Below are 21907 nucleotides of genomic sequence, written 5' to 3' on the forward strand. Positions count from 1 at the left end.
CATACTTTTTCGTCCTCCTGATCCCCTCAGCATATTTTATATAAATTGACTATCTGTCTTCAGCGTAGTCTCCACTTGGCGCAATCACAAATGGGAATCTCATTTATTTTCTACCTCTCAGTCTCTGAGGTTGTTAAACGTAGCAGTTTGATCGCCCTGCCACCAGTTTTACCCATGTCCATTTCCTTTAATTCCACGGTGCTGATGGAGAGTCTGGGACAACGTAATGTGCAAGGGCAGAGATCAGTTTCTCCCTTCAAACACAGTTTACCTGAAAGCAGGAATTGATTGAAGTGTGAAATATCCTGTCACATTTCTTATAGTCTTTTGATGTAGAGCCACTCCCCCCATAAGTCTGATGTACATTATCATACCGCTTCCCCTGAAATCAGAGATTACGGTACGCACACACACGTGCACACACACACACACAGAGCATTTTTTTCATTTCAAGTGAAAATACCCAGAGGGGAGAGACAGAGAGAGAAATGAGGGAGGTAAAGGGCACCTATATATTTAACGTTTCACAGTTTCATACCATTTTAAACCTTTAATGTATATGCCTGCCGTTGAAGACTGTGGCTCGTTATCTTATCTTCTTCGCTGATGTAGTGAGAAGCAGCTTGCAACCGTCAAACTTGCATTTTCCTCACTTCTCCAGTATCAGCAATGTTTCTATCTAACAGATGCCATCACTTCAATATGTAGATCTTTAGTGTAACTTTTGCCTTTGCCTGCAGATGTTTTATGAATGTACACACTCTGCTCTCTGTTTGCTTGTGTTGGCCAATCAAATACATGCCAGCGCACATTCCTGCTAGATTATTTAGTAACGTGAACTTCATACTTCTGCTGTTTACATTGCAATTGCCATGATGAAAGACAAAATAATTGCTGCAGAGACAACTTTGCAGAGTAGCAAAAATACGTCCTCGTCTTCATTTGGGCTCTATTAATTTCTGTTTATTTATTTTATATTATTTTTTAAATTATTACCCCTTCCCCATGTTTTGAGTGCAAATTTGCATGGGGTAGTTGTGTAAATCCACAAATCCATAAATCTCTATGAAATAGGACAACCCTTTAAGACCCTGTTGCATCATCAGTAGATGTAGGTGGCGTTCACATACAGACGTGACAGTGGCAATAATGGCATTATCACAAAGACATTTTTCAGTTATCTTATAATGAAAGCATGGATGCCCAAGATTTGTTCCCAACTTAAATTTCACGCTACCAAGTCATCAAACAAAACTGAATACTGCCTCATTACCAGGCCACTGGTATTACTCTGCAGGCTAATGTTAGCAACTGATGCGCCTATCTGCACTGATGATAGAGGAGCTGTAATAGTGCATCAACTTTGCTGCTGGACTTAAGTTAAATTTTGGGCATCAAAGGGGGCTTCAACATGGAAATATGTCAAAATGCTGGCGTGTCATGCACAAATTTGCAATGACGTAGTAATGTTAGTTAGCTAGCTACCAAAACATCAGCATTATGAAAAGGACCATGATACAGTGAAATGACATTAACCTCACATACTATCAGTGTTTCATTTATTTGTGACAGCCTGTCATGATTAAAGCATCTGCTGCCACAAATAGATTTTCTATTTTTGGAGCTGGACCATTCATCTGGAGTGATGTTTGAATTTATTTACTATTCGGTTATTTATAGCACCACGCTGTCGGAGTGCAGAGCGCACTCTGGGCACAGATGGAGCAGAAGAACGGCAAGTGCATTGAAAGTGAAACTTAACCATTCATTCTGTTGGGTCTAAAAGTTTGCATTCGCATGCAGCACTCCTCTTAGAAATCGATCTGATCTGATCAGCCCCCTTCTTATCATAACTGTAAAATCAGTTTTATTAACGACAAAAACATTCTACATCCTAATACCATCTTGACGATATTTTAATGATTATTCATAACACTTTCTTTGGGGTGTGCCTTTGGAAAATCCTCCCATGGACGACCATGTAGCCCTAAAGAGTCACCCTTCTTCTCTACCCCAACAAGCATCCCAACAGCCTCGCCCTTGTCGTAAACATGCAAATCAGAGAGGTGAGGGTTAAGTGGTACAGCCAAGGAGTGTATTGAAATTGGATCTTGGTGTCTCATAGGCCAAAAACTCAGGGATCAAACTGGACTTATTTTTTTTTTAAGATTATTTTTTTGTCTTTTCAGCTTTATTTGATAGGACAGATTATTTGAGTGAAAGAGGGTAGAGACAGGGGAAGACATGCAGCAAAGGGCTGAGGTTGGACTTGAACCCCCGGACACTGCAGCAAGGACATAGCCTTTGTACATGGGGTGCCCCATCAAACTGGACTTTTTAAATAATGTTTTATTTGTCCCACTGGTACCTGAGGCAACACACCCCAATTAATACAGGACTGTTTTTGGTTTGAACACCCACTAAGGTTTTTCACCAGTGCTAACAGAACCATAGCCAAGTCTTTGGTGGTCTTTTGTGCTAACACTGAATAAAATAATCTATAATGAGGTCGAGCTTCACAAGTTCTAGTAACCTCTTAGACTTATGCCACTTATTTATGTTGCTCATAATGTTGTCCTCTCAGTCTCAATATAAGTCTGTCCCCTTGTGTTCCTCTCATTAAGTCCGTGTCCTGCTGAGAGCTGACTTACTCACTCACCCTCTTTGTAGTCTCTTATCTCCCACATTTTTTCCTCACCTGCAAAATAAAGACGATGCTACACTTAGTTGTTAGTCTACTTGTTAACCAGTCTCTCTCTATATATGTCCACCTCTTATCTTCGCTTTCTCTTTCACTCTGACTCTTTCTGCATTTATTCCCGGTCAGTAGGAGTGCCTCCCCTGCAGGCAGCAGGTGTTCTTGGGTCCTAATGATTGTCTTCTTCCAAATGGTAATTAGGGCAGCCCCGCTGTGCCCTGGTCTTTTCCTGATCGGGGTGCAGCAAAACAGAGCACAGCTAGCAGCGGATCAATTAGCGCTGCCCACCTATCTGCAAGACTGCTGTTGCAGCTGTTGGCATCATCTTTTTTTTTTTTATCATTATCGCCCGTGTCACCATTGACATTACTGCTGTTTTGCCCCCCTGCCATGTCTCAGAGAGGTAGTGTACTTATTTAAAACTCATAATAAGGTGTATTTCTGCAAATATGCTGGACTTCCCCTCCACACAGACAGTGATGCAGCGCTTGTCCAACAGTCTTTTCTAAATAGATTGGCAGTTGGTGCTGTAGGTCTGCAGGCAAACACGTCTTTTGCCTCACTCTGTGTCTATACATGCAACAAAGGATGTTTTGTGAGGCTGTGAGGTAATAAGAGGCTGACCTGGGCACAGTGCTCCACAAAATGTTGTGATTATGACATGGCCGTGGTACCATAATGCAGGTCAGACAATGACCTATTTAGAAAAAAAACTCCCAAAAGACAGAGCAGACTGCTGCTACTCAGCCAGTCTGACCCTGTCTGTCTACGTGGTAGTTTTTTTCTTCTCTTTATGCTTTCCATCGTCTGTCTTTCTTACACAAGCCTTCCTTCTTTTTTCCCAATAATGATGTTGCACAAAGGATAAAAAAAAGCAAAGATTCTTTTGAATTTCTGTTGAATAGTTTTTATTCTGAAAACATGTGTCTTTTAGGTGCGGCTTTGAACTCTTTTTGTTTATCTCTCTGCATATCTGCTTGTATTTATCTCTGCGTGCTATCGTCTTTGTCAGTGTTCTTTCTTAATATGTCTGGTTTGTCTGCCCTGCAACAGCCCACAGTGAGCAGCGGGGCCAGCCAGGGAATCACTAAGCTATTGGTTTAATGATGCCAGCACCTACTTTACAGGGATTTACATGTCTGTGTCTCTAAACACCCAGTGCGCACACACACAAACATGCACAAAAACAGGCGTGAGTATGATAGGACGGCTAGACACACACACACACAACGGATAGTGTAGTGCCGGCAATGTCCTTCCCAGTCGCTCATTGCATCTGCAAACTCTATAATTTTCCTTGTCAGACGGATAGCAAAGGTCAAACACACCTGCAGACATAACAGATTTGCGCTCTGCATGCTAACGAATTAGCAGCAGAATAAGACAGATGGAAACGCACACACAAAGGCGCACACTTGTAGTCTTTCTGTTAGTGTAAACGGTGAAACCAGTAAAATTGGGGCAGGATCATTGAAACTAATGATACAGCTCATGTCTGAGGCCTGTGTTTTCCTGGGTGGAGAGAAGACATTAAATAGCGGCATGAGCGGCTGTGACTAAATGACAATGCAGGAGGCTGGAAAATAGCACATGACTGGAGGAGAGGGAGCAGAAAAAGAGGAGTTGAGGGGGAAAAATGAGGAAGGGGAGCAGGAGAAAAAAAGAGGCTGTAATGGTTTCATGCAGTCATACAAACACATGTCAGGTGTTTTTTGGGCTGACTCGCGGGTGCATTTTTGGGAAAACAAATGCAAGAGTGGGAAGTGGAAGAGGAGGAGCCAATATATTTAAATCCTGTCTGGGTTTCAAGTAGACCATGGACCTCTTAATCTCATCCACTTGACAAACATACACACAGGGCCAGGCAGACGTCTAGCTAGCCTATTTTCATGTGACCTGAATTCCCCAGTGTGGCATTTTTCTCCTGCCAGGCTAATCTCATTAAGCTGGGTGCAGAGCTCGAGAACAAACACACTAGGCATCCCTCACTCCCATTCTGCCTTCATCTCCTCCTTTTGTCTTCTCTTCATTGCGTTCACTTTCTCCATCAACCACCCCCTCTTACTCTCTTCTTCTATGCTCCCATTTTTGTTGCTGTCTTCCTTCCTCTGCCTCCTCTTCCTCCCACTCAGTTGTCTCCCGTATCTGTCCCTGCTTTCTGTCTAATTATGGCCTGCCACGGCAGAACAGAGCGAAGTAGGTCTAGCTAGGCAGTGGAGTCGAGCCCAGAGAGCCACTTCTGCTTCCAGACGCACAATCAATCCTCATTATAGCCGGCTCTCCTACCTTCAACTTGCCTCTTCAGGTCTGCCTGTTAGGGCTCCACACCACCGCCACACACCTTTGTCCGCCAGTCTCTGGAAATCAATGCAGTGCATTATTGCATCTGTGTGGCAAGCCTGATTCATGGTCAACAGAACACAGAATACAGTTATTTACAGCCATCCTAATCCCCCTGACTACTTTCAGGGGCTGATTGTGTGTGTTCATGTGCGTAAGACTGAATGTATGTGTGGTTACAGCAAAAAAAAAAAAAAAAAAAAAGGCCACACAGCAAGCAAAGTTATTTATAAGATAAAGATTTGTTTCCGAAGCAGGGCACCGAAGATGGAATATAAAATGCTACCACATGCAGTTCTGTTACAGATGGTTAGCCCAGATTGGAGGTGGAATCTCAGCTTCCAATCAGCTTGCCGATGCAGTCTCTCTGAGCTGCTGTTTTGAATCCGGTTTCAGCCGGTATTAGCAAATTCTTGGTCAAAACAGGTCGTCATCAGAACAGTAATGTTTGTCATGAAGCCCTGCGAATAAGTCATACATAACAGCCCATATTCTATTCAATTAAAGTTGTTTTCCCATGGTAACACGTGGCTGAACAGTGTTTATAAATGTTCTTTATTACACTTTCTAAGGTTTTAAATTTGTCTCATAGCGCAGAGGAAATCTGTTGTTTTATCATAAAACTTTACTGATTTGTACATCTACACATTAGAAATTAAAACAGCTTGCTCCACAACTTATTCTAATATGTTTGACAGGAACTGAAGTACTTCCAGGGAAATATTTTCTCAATTTTCAAACTTGAAATAAGGCAGGATGTAACCTCATAGGAAGCTGCTGATGAGTACTGCCTAAGGCAATATAATGATGATAATAATAATAATAATAATAACTTTATTTATGTAGCACCTTTAAAAACAGGTGTTTACAAAGTGCTTTGACAGACAAAGCAAAGGCAGGAACTCAGGGAACAATAACAGCACTAAAAGGAATAAAAGTGAGCGGCCTCAAGCAAATAAAAGCCAATAAAAATAATATAAGAAGTAGTGTAAGAAGACGATATAGTGATTCAAGTTTTGGGACCAACTGGCTGAACTGGTCAGCTTATTTATTTCAGAATCCTTCAACATTGCAAGTGTAGGGCGTTCTTATAAACACATGTTTATGTGAATAGGGGGGAATTTGGTCAGTCAGTCAGTTAACCAATCAATCAGTCAATTTATTGTTCACATAAAATCATATAAGATAGAGGTACTGACAGATTTAATCCTGTCAGTTCCTTGAATTTGTAGATTAAAGAAAAGGCTCATAAATGATTGGGGGGCCAATCTTAGACAGTGTCTTCATTTAAGATCCTCGTGGTCTGAGTGTAGAAGCTCATCCTGAGTCGCTGAGTGCTGGCCTTGCCGGTGGCGTCTTCCTGACGTCAGCGGGGAGAAAAGGCAGTTATCCAGGTGGTTTGCATCCTGAATGACACCTTTTATAAATATCTGTTAGGAAGAGTAGTGCAGAGCCTATTGTATGTTCAGCTGAATGAACCACTCTTTGCAGGGCCTTGCGGTCCTGTTAGTTATCAGATTTACTCAAAGGCGTACAGCTTTTCAGTGTGACTTGGTCATGCTGTTCCTGCTACCATACAGACGCCAGATCAGGGTTAGGATTCTTTGCCGTGTGTGTTACAATGTTGATCTTTCTACCATTGGACTTATTTCATTAGTGCACCATCGCGTTAAGCTAAGCTACTTTGACTCCTGCATTTTCTTAGTCTGCATTTTAGTCTCAGCTTCTTCCTCACGGTTGTCTTTTTGCTCTCTTCTGCCTAACATAGATATAATGTTTATAGAGTAGACACATCTCAGAGAAAATGTATTTCTAAAACTTGATGTGAATTCTTAAAAGACAGTCTTTTTTTTTTTTTGGTTGCTTTTGGCCAAATGAAAAATAAGCACACCATACCTCAAGTCTGTTTTGCTTGTAGTATTTGATTTCATCAAGAGGAAGCACGTTACTATGCATTGTTTTGTATTTTTAGATTGGTTTGGAAACTGGCTGCATCATCTTGGGATCTTATCTATAATACCATCAGTACATGATAGATTTTGCAGCGCTCTGCCCGCAGTTGTCACACCACAGGAGATCATACATCATGTCTTGAACTGTATTTGCCAATTCATGGCTGCCTGTTTTTTTTTTTTTTATCTCTTTAAAGATTATTCGTTTTCCCACAGTCTATCTGCCGTTTCCTTTTTGTGCCACAATGGTACAAGCCATGTGGGACGTTATCTCGTCACGGCAGCGTCTGTCTATCTGTCTGTCTGTCTGTCTGTCTGTGTAGACACATTGTTGTGAGCACAGTAACTGAAGAACAATGCATGATAGAATCTCTGTTCTTAAACCGCAGTAGAGCAGATGATCTGATTAGATTTTACCTTGCTGCTCAGAGATCCACAATTATGAGAAAAAAGATTTCCTTGAAACTACCAAAACTCCTTTAAAGTATTGATGTATGGCTGGAGGTGAAGTATTTTAAGAGCTACAAGTTTGGCACAATGGTCAAAGGTTTCATAGCGATAAACAACATGAAGAAAGGTCCGCACACTGTAGCTCCCTCAAGTGCATTTTATTAGCATATCCACAAGTGAAGTTTCAAGTGACATTTTCTTCAGACTTCTTCTTATCAAGCACACTCTGACTCTGACAGTGTTGGTAAAACTTAAGCTTCGTGAACGTAGGATTTATTGAATGGCTATATTTGATTGGTTTGCAGTATACAGGTGTACCTAATAAACTGGTACTTCTATGTGTTCTTCTGACTACTCTAACCAAAAAGTCAGCCTGTGTTGGGAATTATATTCAGTCTGTCAGGTCACATTAGTTACTAAGATATTGCTGTGTGTCTCAGGTTTTTGCATTAATATGTCTGAGACCCAGACAAACCAAACCTGCATCGAAGAACAAGTGGTCTCAAAGGCCCACTGTTGCGTCACCCCACATCGCTCATGTCTTGGCCAAGAAGATACTCTTGAACACAAGACTACAGTCAACAGCAAAATTGGCATGTGCATTGTGCACCTGCGTTAAAGGAAACAACGTCCCATACCGGCAGGCGGCGGCAGTCTGTAATTGTTATCAAAAACTAAAACTGGAGGTCTGACAGGATGGATTCAAGACACTAGTTAGCCAACACAAAGTGATATTAAAAGAAAAAAGAAAATTCACAGTGGTCTAGCAAACATTACCACGAAGTTACCAGTCGCTTCTGCTAAAGAGGTCTGTGCCTAAAAAATGATCTCATCTAATATAGCAACTTTATGTCAATCTCACGCCCTCTTGACTTTAGTCATTTGTTGGCTATCCTTACTTCCATTTCTCTTCTTGTGAACTGAGCCGAAATGCCAATCAGAGTGATCTCATTCACTGACAAGATTCACCGTCTCCAACGACAATTTAACATGCTGAATTGGCCAAATAAACTGGCAGTAAGCTCTGACTAGTGCCAACGGTGTGGAATACACTGCAAAAACTAGGGCGGTAGATGCTCACCAACAGCCTGACATTGACTGCCAGCTGACCATCGGCTCAGTGTGTCCTAAAGGCCATGACACACCAAGCCTACGGTCAATATTGGGCAGACGACAAGTGCCCCCAGCCCACGTCGACCCTCATCGGCTTTTTTTCAGGCGATTCAGCATGTTGAATCAATCCGTGGAGCCTGTTGGTGAATGAAATCACTCGGGGGGAAGTAAACAAACAGCTAAGTTTAAGAGGGAGTGAGGTCGAAACAAACTTGTTATATGCGGTAAGATTGTTTGAGCTCTTTAGCAGAAACATTTCCTGATGGTTTGTGTCGTAGTTCATTGTAAATATGCTTTGTTCTTTCAATGTTGTGTTGTGTTGTTAATGTGCTAACTGTCTAACAAGCGTCATGGCGGTCTTCGTTTTCTGTTTTGAATGAATACTGTTATGGTATTGTCCTGGTATGGAGGGGTGTCTCCTCTCATGGAGGCGCAGAACTTACATACTTATTGGCCCTCAGTTTGGTCTATTCCTGTGCAACTTTTTGGCCAGAGACACGGCTACATGAGGGCAATGCATCAGGGCTTTTTTGCCGCTGCTAGTTCTGGGATGTCAGCTTGGTGTGTCACAGCCTTAATACTTAAGTGGATCCAGGTGGCTAGATGGGATGTTTGGCAGATTTTATCATCTTTGGACAGAGCCAGGATAGCTGCTTCCCTCCTTCTCCAGTCTTTGTGCTAAGCTATGCTAACCGGCCATGGTATGGATTCTTATTAAATTCTTAGAAACTGAGAAATCGAAAAGTTGTATTACTCTAAACGTCAAACTACTCCTTTTACACACATTTGAGGTGAGCTCTCTACAACACACCCATACATATACAAATTCCTGTCTTTTACAGCTTTGAGCTGTTGTTTTCTCTGCTTTATATCTGTATTTCTGAGTTGTGACAAGTCTACTTTGTGTGAAGAACTTTGTAAATAACTGATCACGTCATCCACTCAACCCCCCTCGTCTTTCTCTCCATCGTTCCCACACCCTTCTGTTCTCATACTGTCACCTGTCACTTAGCGACAGTTGTCTTTGCCCAAAGAGGAAACCGACTATGACGTGACCCGATCTGTGGCACACAAGGTCACCTATCTGTCCCTCACTAGGACCTTGGCTGTCAACTTTCATCCTTCTCTCCCTCCTCTTACCATTTCCTCCACCCCTATGTTCCCCCCTGCTGATCAATCTATGAGGAAGCAATCATTTAAAAAACACCATTATAAGTGAAACCAGTGTAGTGGGAAACCAATTAACCTTTACATCCTCCCTCTCCCCTCAGGCACAGGACCTGAATGTGATTGAGGAGGTGATCCGCATGATGCTGGAAATCATCAACTCTTGCTTGTGCAACTCTCTCCACCACAACCCCAACCTGGTGTATGCGCTGCTCTACAAGAGGGAGCTCTTTGAGCAGTTCAGGACGCACCCATCCTTCCAGGACATCATGCAGAACCTGGACACGGTCAGTCAACATTTTTAGTTTCCGAAATGTCTGTACGTCTTTATGTCCGGCACATTCTTGTGAATGTGATATCTCAAGGACCCCTTAGGGGAATTTGACACAAAAATTCAATGGGACTCAATGAAGAGCTGATTAGATTTTGGTGGTCATAGGTCATAGGTCAAGGGTCCTCACCTGTCTCATTCTTTTGAACCCAATATCTCAATTAAACCTTTGAGGGCATTTTTTAAAATTTGGCACAAACCTTCCAGTGGACTAGAGGATGAAGTTATTAGATTTTGGTGGTCAAAGGCCAAGGTCAAGGTGACCTTGCATTCATCACAGTCTTTTGAAAGTGATATCTCAAAAACATCTTGAGGGAATTTCTTCAAATTTGACACAAATATTCACTTGGATTTAACGATAAGCTAATTATAATTTGGTGGTCAAAGTTCAAGGTCACCCTGACCTCATTTTTTCCATAACTTAAGAATCTTGGATGCCAGCCTTGAAACTGTGCTGATTGTATAGATCACTGGTGCATAAAGTATGGCTCACAGACATGGAAGTAAACTGTAAGCGCAACTTGACTGGTGCACAGAGGCGCACAACAGTGTGGCAGTATATCTACTTTTTCCCTGATAGTCACTCAAAAATAAGAAGTGAAATAAGAGACGCTCAAGCCTGGGAACCCTTTGCCTCGTGGCTGATTTGTGGTAATTATTCCATAGATCAAGGTTACACAGATTTTCCCTGAATGTCCTCTCAGTCTGCAGGGAAAGTTTTGAAAAGCCAGGCAGCGCTGGAACATATGCGAACTGCATCGTTAACATGGTGTGCAGTCGGACTGTACGGCATGCCGAGCCCTGTGAGCTTAAGTGGTATTGATGAATTAATCAGTCCCCTTGTGTCGAGAGGCTGTGTGTCAAATATTCATTGAGTGTTGGGGGAGGAAGTAAGAGTGTGGCAGAAAGCTGTCATTCAGAGCTGTATTTGTCATATAGAGGAGAGGAGAGGAAGCTTTGTTGTGCATGAGTGTGAAGGATGGGGGTTGCTGCATACATAGCCATGGGTTTTGCTGTTATCCATAAGTATGAGGGAAGCATGCTATCTAGAATCCCTCAGTTAAATCAGTCTCCCTGAGGCTATTCTCCGAAGCCTTCCCTATGCTTGCAAATCCGTGTGTGTGAGCATGAGATTCAGGATGAGGGGCTGCTTTTTTGCTCCTCTAAATTAACCCCATATGGGAGGCCTTCAGAGTTAATGAAGAGATTACTATTAGATAGAGAAACACACACACACACACACACACACACACACACACGCAGTACATATGTAGGTTCTGGTGTGTTTGAGCTCTAAAGCAACCACAGAGCGCGAGCAGAGAAAACATTGCCTGTAGATGCATTTTTCTCTGTTGGTTTGACAAAAAAGAAGCATTAAAAAGAATCAGTAATACCTAGAGTTTTTCCTTTTTTTTTTTAATGATCAAATATCATACATTTCTCCAGGGAAGGAGCTAGCACAGCAGTGGAAACGCAAAATACAGTTTGCTTGATCTCTTTTTGGGCTTAAACCCAGAAGGCATCAGATAATTTGAGCTCCATTGAAGTGTTCATTTTAAGTGGGATGAAACATGCTCTAACCCTATGGTGAATTTGTAAAATGAAATACTATATGTATGCACTTTCTGAGTATGTAGCCTGCAGGCATATTGGCCAAGCCTATGTTCATAGCATTTTGAATTTGGTGTAGAGGTTATACACTCTGTAAAAGCAGAATTCATAGAGGGTTTTGTTGTTGTTGTTATTTACTTTTTTATCTTTGTTTCTTTTGAAGAGCACAGAAAACAAAATGATATTTAAATGTCCACTGGACACAAAACACGCTTAAAATAAACCAAAAACAAATCTTAAACAAATTAAAAAGCAAGGGGGGAGATCCCTCTTAAATAAAAGCAAAATTTGCTCAAATGCACATACATACACATAGATGCAAGCATATACACACATACAATATACATATATACAATATAAACAATACATATGTATATATACAATATACATATGTGGTATTGCTGCTATACAAAATCAGATCCTGTAGTCAGAATTTATGCAGTTTCAAGGCATTTTTTTACAACTTTGAACCACTTATTTGTAAAGATTCTCAATCATTATTGTCATATCATTGCCAGTTTAATTATACTATATGCAGCTTTGTATCTCTGCATAGTATAGACCCATTTTCGGAGCAACTTACTGTTGCTAGGAAACATGACAACCCATGGACACATCTTGTTGGCTTTTGATGCAAAAGCAGCTAAATGCGGTCTCAGATAGCTTGTTTTTCTGTCAACATGTAGTGTTAAAGCTGGAACATACACCACTGTTACTGTTTACAGAACGAACTCCTCTATATGTAGCAGTGCCACTTTGTTCTAACTTAGATCTTCATATTGCAGCCAGTGTCATCATATAGGGTGTGGCTGCTGCAACATCAATGTGACAGCTCCAAACAGCAGGATTAGAGGAGTCAAAGAGCTTCATGACGGAACTGGGAGTTGATATTAAACCTCAATGGGATCAAGATGACATGAGATCCTGTGTGCTAAGAAACAGGAGCAGGATTAAATGGTGGAAGATTTAGATTAGAGCTGGGGCACATACTGGATTAATGAATCCAGTGCTCATACTTGAGAAATGTGGCAATAGTATAATGATATTGCTGATCATCGTCTTTATTTTTTGTACATAAACAGAAAAATACAAACATTTTGTGATTATGATATTTTACATTTGATGGTTTATATTAAGTCCTATTCCCACTTTACCAACTGACTTTTGCCTTTACTAGGAATGGTTACTATCAAAAATTATTCCCAGGGCAAACCCTGAGAAAAGGTGAGTTTGCGGTGAGTTTGCGGCAGCTAAGCATTGTGGCAGCATAGTTGTAATGCTGTCACAGAGCTCATTATAATGAGCATTCATTGTATTCCACAAAGTAAGAATCAGTTGTGATGGTTGGGGGTCAGGGGGTAATTGGTAACAGCTGATCTTGGACAGTCAGCTGCTTCTGCCGCATAAGGACCGTCTCAGCGAGCTACTCTCCTCCTGCTCTCTCTGCCTGGTTAGCCTCACCAAAGTTCTGGTAAAGTTGTGGAGATTGGATAAGATTGCAAGGTTGCGCAGAATTCACAGGGACTAGCTGACTTTGAGTTAACTTTTGCAAACTGTCACAAAATCCTGGAGGGGTTGGTGTTGAGCAAATTTGGGTTCTGCATTGTGATTGGCCATTTACTTTCATGTGACCTTGTAGGTGATCGGCTTCTTCAGTCAGCGTCTGGAGCAGGCGGGAAGTGACCTGTCTGTAGAGAGGGTTCAGGAAGTCATCATGAAAGGAGCCCAGGCGCTGCCCACAGACAGACTGAAGGTAAATCTCTCTCTCACACACACACACACACACACACACACACACACACACACACACACAGATGCACAGCAGGGGGATGGATGTAATGGGCAAGCCAGGAGACGAGCAACAATGAAATATGAGCCTGGCTGAAGAGAAAAGAAGTGGGACATATTGGACATCAAGGTTCATGTGTAGAGGGTGCAGTGTGTTGTCAGAGGCTGCGAGTTATGGTGGATTGGTGCTTGGAAGGTGAAGGAAAGAGAATTAGTTTGTCTGGACAGGTGAGAGAGGGAGAGGTGCCTGATGGGGATATGGACTGGTGGTGAGGGAAAGAGGGAAAGAGCCATTGGGACATGAGACAAAAGGCTAAAGCCCAGTTCTCATTAGCATTAATGCCCATCTTCATTCCATCTCCGCCAGCCTGCTGCATGCGAACATGTAATGGTATTTCAAGGAGATGGGATGGGGGGCTAGGGGGCACTTTGTCACGGGCACGTAAGATTGGGGGAAGGGGGTGGGGGGCATAAATCTGCCACCGCGCCTCGTTACCCAACACTCCCAACACTCCTGGCGGGTTCGCTAACCCCCGCCCTTCCCAGCGCTCCTCCATTAATCAGTGAGGAAATATGTAACCAGCGGTCTCCCCACTCCGCTCCTCACCAGCACAGAAGCTCTTAATTGCATGTTTCATCATGTGTTTCATGTTCTATACTTGGCGGCTGGCTGCGAGGCATTTGTCTCGCTAGCCGATGTGGAAGAGGGATGGTGTGCGGCCACGAGTCCATGTGCTCTCTCTGTCTCGCTCTCATTCGGCACCTTGGAGCGTTAATGTAGCCATCGACCATAGAGCAGTAGAATCACACATGGAGCCATGTGGATAACCCTGCCATGTCCTTCAGCGAGGGGGCTGTACCTGTCGCACACACGCATTCTGTCAGCTGTAGCTGGAATATGTGTGTATGGGGTGTAAGAGTGTGTGTCATCCTTTTTGTCTGCGTGTGTTAACTGGTGGTGGAGGAAGTACGCAGACCTTTTACTTAGGTAAAAGTAGCAATACCAGAGTGGAGCAGTACTCTATTAGAAGTCAAAGTCCCACAGTCAACATTGTACTTAAGTAAAAGTACAAAATTGCCTACCAGTGTTGAAATATACTTTAAGTACAAAATGTAAAAGTACTCATTATACATAATGGCCCATTTTAAAGTCATGTATATTATATTATTGGATTAAAAATAGTGATGCATTAATGTGTTCATCACTTCAATATTGCATATGGTAACTGTGGAGCCTGTTTTAATATACAGTATATACAGATACTTTTTGTATATGCTATAGATACTCAATTAGATAGATTTTTTAAATTATTAATCTTTATCTGCAGAGTCACTACAACTGTCAAATCAATTTAGTGGATTAAAAAGTGAAGTATTTTTGTCTGAATTGTAGTGGAGTAAAAGTATAAAATAAGCAGAAAATGGACCCCAGAATTATACTTGAGTACTGTACTTGAGTAAATTTACTGGAGCTGCATCCACACTAATACGCTTTCATTTTAAAACAAGTAACTATTGCTGCATTTATGCTAAGCGTCTACACTACTCCAGTTTTTTGGAACCCAAACAACAGAGATCTTTGAAAAGGCTGCTTACGCTGTTTTAGTTAGTAAACTCCGGGTTAGCATTTTAGTCTGGATGGGCTGAAAGCCTTTTGAAAAGGATTATGCAGACACCCACGTCTGCTTCCCAGTTGGATCCTGTCAGTCACAACAGTTCAAGCCAAAAAAATATAGCCAGGCCTACACACCTTTTGGGATGTTATCCTTCTTGTGTGGGTGCTCCTTTTCCATTGTCATTGCTTCCTGCAGCGATGGAGAATGCTCCCAATGCCAATCTTAATGCATAGCCATATTTGCTTTTCGATTCTTCCTAATCTGTTTTCCACCCCCTTAACAATCTTAGGACTCATTTATGCTCAATGTTAGATGAGTATACGGACACAAATGGAGCTTTCTGTCTGTACTCTGTATTCATTTTGCCCGGAATTGTGCATGTTTTTCTGAAAGCTTACAGATACAGACAAAATGGAGCAGTGCCACCAGCAATCGTGGGGCAGTGTAGCATAGTCCAAATTATATATGAGATGAGGAAGACATTTTTAAAAATGGTGAAGTGGAATAAATCGATAATATAGCAAAGTGAAAAGAATTCTCCTTCCATATGTCAAAATGTAGCTAATGGCCTCTCAGACGCCATCTACAACACTGCTGACTTTGAAAGGTACATTATTATGACCTCCTCCACCAATACGTTGTTTGTTCTTGTTTGCAACAGTTTGTTTTACCAGTTCCACCTGTTGTTGGTCCCAGCAAAGACATCTCAGGTTTTACTTTTTGCCATCTTCGTAGTATTGTTTGTAACTTAGCAACCAGCTACAGAATTAAGAGTAATTTTCTGCCTGTTTACATCGGCATTTGCATACCCAGTGTTTGTGAATGTAATATGCATTTTTTAGGCATGTCAGTATGGACACAGTTTATTTGTGAAAAGTTGTTAAAACATTTGTTTGTACTGAGATTTTTTTTTTTTGTTTTAAATGGCTGTTTTAAAATAGAAACATGTTAGTATGGAAGAGGCTCTGTGTTTACTGTGTGTGTGTGTGTGTGTCACTATTTATGTCGATGAGTGCAGCCATGTGTGCCAGTCTTTGTTTCTGTGCAGTGTTGTTGAGTTTCACATTGACTTTCCAACACCTGAGTGCTTTCCAGCTCTACAGGGTGACATGAAGCGAAGAGTATATCTGGGCGATGTCTCCTCGGGGAGAAGTCCCTGCCGCTTGATGGTATCATCGCTCAAACATACCGCTGTCCCTCCATCTCCCGCTTCCCTTCGTCTTTATGAGCTCATTCTGCTATACAGCTCCCAATGCGAAAATCCATTGGTTGGATTAATGTTGTGTGGAATCATCGATAAGCTGGTAATTACTCAGTGAAAGCTCCCAGAGAGAGTATTGGTGTCTCAATCAGCCGTGTGTGTGTGTGTGTGTGTGCATGAAGAGGGCTAACAATAAGAATGCCAGGATTCCTCTCTAAAAAACAAACACAAGTTCAGTCTGAGCATGATATTCATTTTTTTATTGGTGAAGGTCTTTCCTGTGGTCAGTCTCACACCTAACAGAAGCACTGTTTCTTGTCAGAGAATGCTCTATAAGTTAACAAACGGTTAAACTGATGTGTTGAAATTTGAATTCCTGAAGTTGTAGCCATGTCAACACTTATCTGGCTAAAGAAACGTTCTCTGTGTTTTGGGTTCTGTCCTCTCTCTGAGAACTCTGCAGAGAAGTCTGAAAGCGCAGGAGTTTTATTGTTGTGTGGTGGTGCAGACAGTTAGTTAATCGTGCATACATGAATATACTTCAATCTAAATATTTAAAATAACTTGGCATGATCAAATTAAAACACGAGGTTCATACAACAGTGTCAATATGGACTTCATAACTGTTTTTAAATGCAAAGTAGTGGTATTGAAAACATGAATAAAAAACAAGATTAATCTGGACTAACTCTGAAAATTCTACAATTAATCACGATTTAAAAAATGTAATGTTACACAACCAGACAGCACTAAACTGAAACGAGGCATTTTCGCATATAAACAGGAATTTCACATTTATCCACCTTAGTGTGGACATAAATTGTTGAGTTAACTTTGCCGTTTGTTGGGTGGAGCTGACAGTTGTAAAGTAAACCATTTTGTTTAGATTTTAAAACGGATCCATGTCGTTAAAGGTGAGGGGATCATTGTGGACGCAGACCACAACAGAACGTCTGTTTACTTAAGGATGTAAAAGCATTTACACAAAGACGTAGACATGTAAATTAGGTCCCAACTGAAAGAAAAGGTGAAAGGAAGGTGGTTAATACCCCAGGGACGACCCTCAGCACCTCTTCCCTCAACCGTCTCCTTCTCATTCTTTGTGTATGTGTGTGTTGTTTCAGGGTGTGTGAGGCTGAGTGGCTCTCATGGGCAGTGCCTGTGGAATGTGTTGTTTAGCCTGACCAGTTGAAATCTGCCTTATTGAGCAGTGATAGACCACAGACTCTCTGGCTCCTCAGGACAGGACGGAGGGGGTGGGGTGGCTCGCCAGCTGTTAGTCGGTACCTGGGTCTGATTGCTGGTCAGCAATACTTTCCCACACATTGACATCACAGGGTTTATGCGTTTTCAGAACAATGAAAAAAAAACGTCAAAAAACGTCAGAAAATTGGATGTTTAATACAGTTAATTCTAGTCATTAATCAAAGTTTTGGACAACTTTGACCAGTTGATGGTGGCAAAGAATAAGTCAGAGAATCATCAAAGTCATTACAATTCCTCCTGAGGGTGACATAAATGAGCATACCTAATTTCATGACAGTCCATCAAATAGTTGTTGAGACGTTTAACCTAAAATCACAAATGTCAACCTCATGATGGCGCTAGGGGAAAAGTCAGTGAATCAAAACTAACAAAGTCATGAGGATTCATCCTCTGGGGAACATGAATGTTCTTTAATGGACGTACAAAGTATGATGGCAATCCAGCCAGTAGTTGTTGAGATATCTTAATGTGGACCAAAGTGATGGACTGACCATAGTAACTACCTTTGCATGAATGGAAAACAGATAAAAGCTACATATCCTCACATTTAGGAGACTTAAGACTGCTGCTTTTTGCTCAGTTTTTATACACACCGCTACACTGACTTGGTAGTGTAAAAATATCAGTGACCACTTCAATATAACGGCACTGACATTATGTAAGAGTGGACAGAAAAATCAGGACAGTGGATCAACCTAATGAACCTATCTGAAAATTTTAGGAGGTATTTTTTCCATCACCACTCTGTGTGAAACATGGCCTGAAATATCTCTTGTTAACATTTTTCATTTTGAAATATAACCTTTCAGTGCTTGTGTATGTACCTGCATGTAAGTGTGTGTGTGTGTTTGTGTGAGTTCATATTTGCTCCCTAGCCGCATTCTTCTCTGTCTGACCGAGCTCCAACAGCACAGCAGCGTGCAGAGGCGGGAAGGGAACACCGAGTCCTGAGTGAAGATATGAGGCCAGCCAGTCAGTCTGTGTTCAGGGGCGAGGGCCTGACCCGCCAGGACCCATAACTAACTGATATGAGCTCGGGCCAAGTGGACCCAGACAGCTGCCAGACTGAGAACAAAACAGAGGAGGGGAGGAGGGAGGGAAGGCAACAGAGAGCCAGATGAGATATGCACAGAGAGGAAGCCACGGTAAAGAAAGAATAAAGGACAGAGATAATATTAAGCATGCGATGTGGCAGTTCAGAGATGCTTAGATGTTTTTTTCTCCAAAAAAATCAGTTACATTTCTGCTGTGAGGGATGTAGCGATATCCTAGACTTCCCCTCGCACCAAATCTCTTGATGGTTCTGTCCAATATAGAAGTAGGAGGAAAAATGTCGCCCATTGTGATTCAAGAATCATTTTTCTTTTTCTTTTTTTTTTTCATTTTGTGCTCACTATCTAGTGAAAATGGTCGGATGTGCAAAGGGAAACCAGATATTCCTGTAGTTTAGGTTTAGAATTTCTCCCTCAGTAGACACTTGTCTCATTCAGCTCTCATTTGGATAAAAGATGTTTGTTTTAGTGGCTCAGGTTTCATCATTTTCAGTATTTAGTCTTTTGACAGGTTGTGAAATTTGGTACCGCCTGCTTTATACTGATGTGGCACCATACTGACAGCTGCATGACATTTTGGGAAATATGCTTATTGGCTTTTTTTGCCTGAAGTTAGCTCAGAAAAATCAATACTCCTCTCATATCTGTATGCTAATTCTGCATTCACGTGCTCTTCTAGTAAGTCGTTCCTGTTCATGAGCTTTAAGTCGTAATTTGGAAGCAGCGTGAAGACTGCAAAGAAGATGTTGTAGTTAATAACAGAAGATTCTGTCATAAATAACAGTTAAAATCTTTATATTACAAAGTGATTTTGTCCCAGACTTGTTCCGGCATCAGTTCAGCCCCTTATACTATTAAATATTTCTTTACCTGACGAATGCTATTAAATAACTTTTCTAACTAATCAAGGTCATTCTACGTGGACAAACACAAACAGTTAGAAACCCAAATACTATGTTACAAATTACATATGAGTAAAAACTGACTGATATTCTGCGCAAATGTAGGTACATGAATTAATGTCACATTTGCAGAAACGTGGCAGAGTTATTGTTCCGTCACATGAATTTTTCCTTGTCTGCAACAAATTTTTCTTATTATTCTGACAAGACATGAATGCAGGGTGAATATCAAGGTGGAGACGATTATCTTAGCTTAGCATTGAGGCTGAAAATAGAGAAACAGCTAGCCTGAATGCATTGGTACAAAAACCGAAGTGCAAAAATAACAAATTTGGATTTTACAAGGGTTTATGTGTGGGACTTTTTTTAGCTGAGAGAAATGAGATTGAAGTGAATAAGTGAGCATTAGGGGTGCTGGCAGGTTGGTTATGTTACCTTTGGACACAGCCAGACTACCTGTTTCTCCCTATCTTCAGTCATTGGCTGCTAGCATCAGCTTCATATTTAACGTATGGACGTGAAAACAGCATCAATTTCTCATCCAATTCCCGGTGAGAAACTTTTCCTTTAATTATGTTGGATTATCTTTGCTTCAGTGATCCATTGTTAGGAGCATTTGTTTCTTTTGCTGGTAGTTTTAATGAGATTTGGCCAAATATGTTTGAGAGATAAAAGTGTTTTAAGTGCCCATAGTTGTAAAATATTGTTGTGGATAACCTGGTGTTTCTTGGTTTCTGTATGGGCAGCTAACAGTAAGCAGTAACAGTACAGTAAGCTAACAGTTTTTTTAATCAGTTTTAATCAGTTTGGTTGTTTTAGATGTCTGAGTTGCAAGTAATGTGATTTTTGATGTTTCTTTATCTCCCAACAATAAGCTTTCTATAACACAATAAACCATGGAGGCCAGAAAGAAGAGCAATTTTGTTTTTTGAAGAGAAAATGTTGGATAATGCAGGGGTTGAAAGGAATGCTCTGCATTTATTGTTGACGTTAGTCCAATTACAACCATGTTTGCAAAGGCACAAAGTATTCAAACGCACACAGCTGTGGCTGAGAAAAGACCGTTTGTGTGCTCAGAGTCGAGCTGTGATTTGTTTCACTTGTTCCCGTAAACTGAACGCTGCAATCACAGGTTGTGATGAAATGCTCCTCATATTCAGCCGTGGTTTGAGATAACATATAAACTGAAATATTGTTCTTTTAATGTCCTGCCTCTACAGAAACCTGCAGTATGAGACATTATGTTTCCACAGTGGCTTTATGTTTGTGTATAGACATGTTCTTATGAAAACAGTAACTTAAAAACATCAGGACAGTTACTGCTTACGCCACATGTTCCTTATATAGATGATGCACCCAGTTTTTGCAGCACTTTTCCATAAATTTGCAAATTAATGAGAGGAAAGTTTGATTCTGTAATGCTTTAACATAGAAACAATGTTAATACCATACGTGTTTGTTGACATAGCGGTGTTTGCAGATTAATGCTTTAATTATCTTAATGACATAATTAGCATAACTAGTTAGGTTTCATTTATAAAGATGATTATGACAGGACATTAATCAGCTCAGCCGCCTCCTGTTTGGGGTTGTTTGTGCTTATGGGTCAACAAAGCTGCTAAATAAAAACAAAATATTTCCTTTTTTTCCCCCTCAATATTTTTTATCTAGATTTTCCATGTTTTGAAATACGGCTTTTGCAACCATAAAACACATGTAGTTGTGACATAATACAGAACAAAAGAGAGAGAGAAATAAAGAAATAGAAAGGAAAAAAATAAATAAGATAAAATGCTCCTCATATGTTAAAAATGATCATCTGTACAAGAGTACAATAATTACAATAAATGATAAATATGAGACATATTAAATAATACAGATAAATTATGCAGGGTCCGAATCTTCATGGTCCACAAACATTAGTCATTCACTTGATTATGTGATAGATCTAAATCCTTTATATAATTTATAAAGGGACTCCATATGTTCTCAAATATTTGCTGTTCTTAATATATATGTTATCCTTTCTAATGGAAGGCTTAATAACATCAGTCTTATCCCAAAATATTTCCATCTTATAAATAAAAACCATACTACGCCCTCTAAGCTAGCAAGTAAAAGTGAGCCTGGGTTGAGTGGCCGTCACCATCAGTGTCGTATAAACATTTGATGAGTTGGTAAGCTTGCCTACGAGACAGTCACCTACACACAAATACCAGCCAGATAATACAGCTCCTGCATTGTGTCTCGCCATCACAATGGCGGTGGTGTGTGTGGTCTGGCCTCAGTAGCCTGGCATATGGCCTGTGACCCCCGTAGCCCCTCTGTCTGTGTCATTATGATACCGATAGTGTGGCTGTGAATAGAGCCAGCCAGCACTCAATAGACCGGACTGGGACCATCACATAAAGGCCCTCCGC

At 41.1% G+C, this 21907-nt stretch overlaps 1 protein-coding gene across 1 annotated transcript in view; it reads left to right on the forward strand.

Moving 5' to 3' along the window:
• The window catches only part of dym (dymeclin), a 67677-nt gene that overhangs the window by 39911 nt on the left and 5859 nt on the right, over positions 1–21907 (forward strand). Inside the window, exons 15-16 of the mRNA XM_042509808.2 lie at positions 9825–10007; positions 13302–13415. Of these exons, the coding sequence (XP_042365742.1) occupies positions 9825–10007; positions 13302–13415 (297 nt within the window). The remainder of the gene's footprint in view (positions 1–9824; positions 10008–13301; positions 13416–21907) is intronic.

This window comes from Plectropomus leopardus, chromosome 20 (genome assembly GCF_026936395.1).
Source record: "Plectropomus leopardus strain MGB_pleo_1.0 chromosome 20, ASM2693639v1, whole genome shotgun sequence".
Classification (NCBI taxonomy): Eukaryota; Metazoa; Chordata; class Actinopteri; order Perciformes; family Serranidae; genus Plectropomus; species Plectropomus leopardus.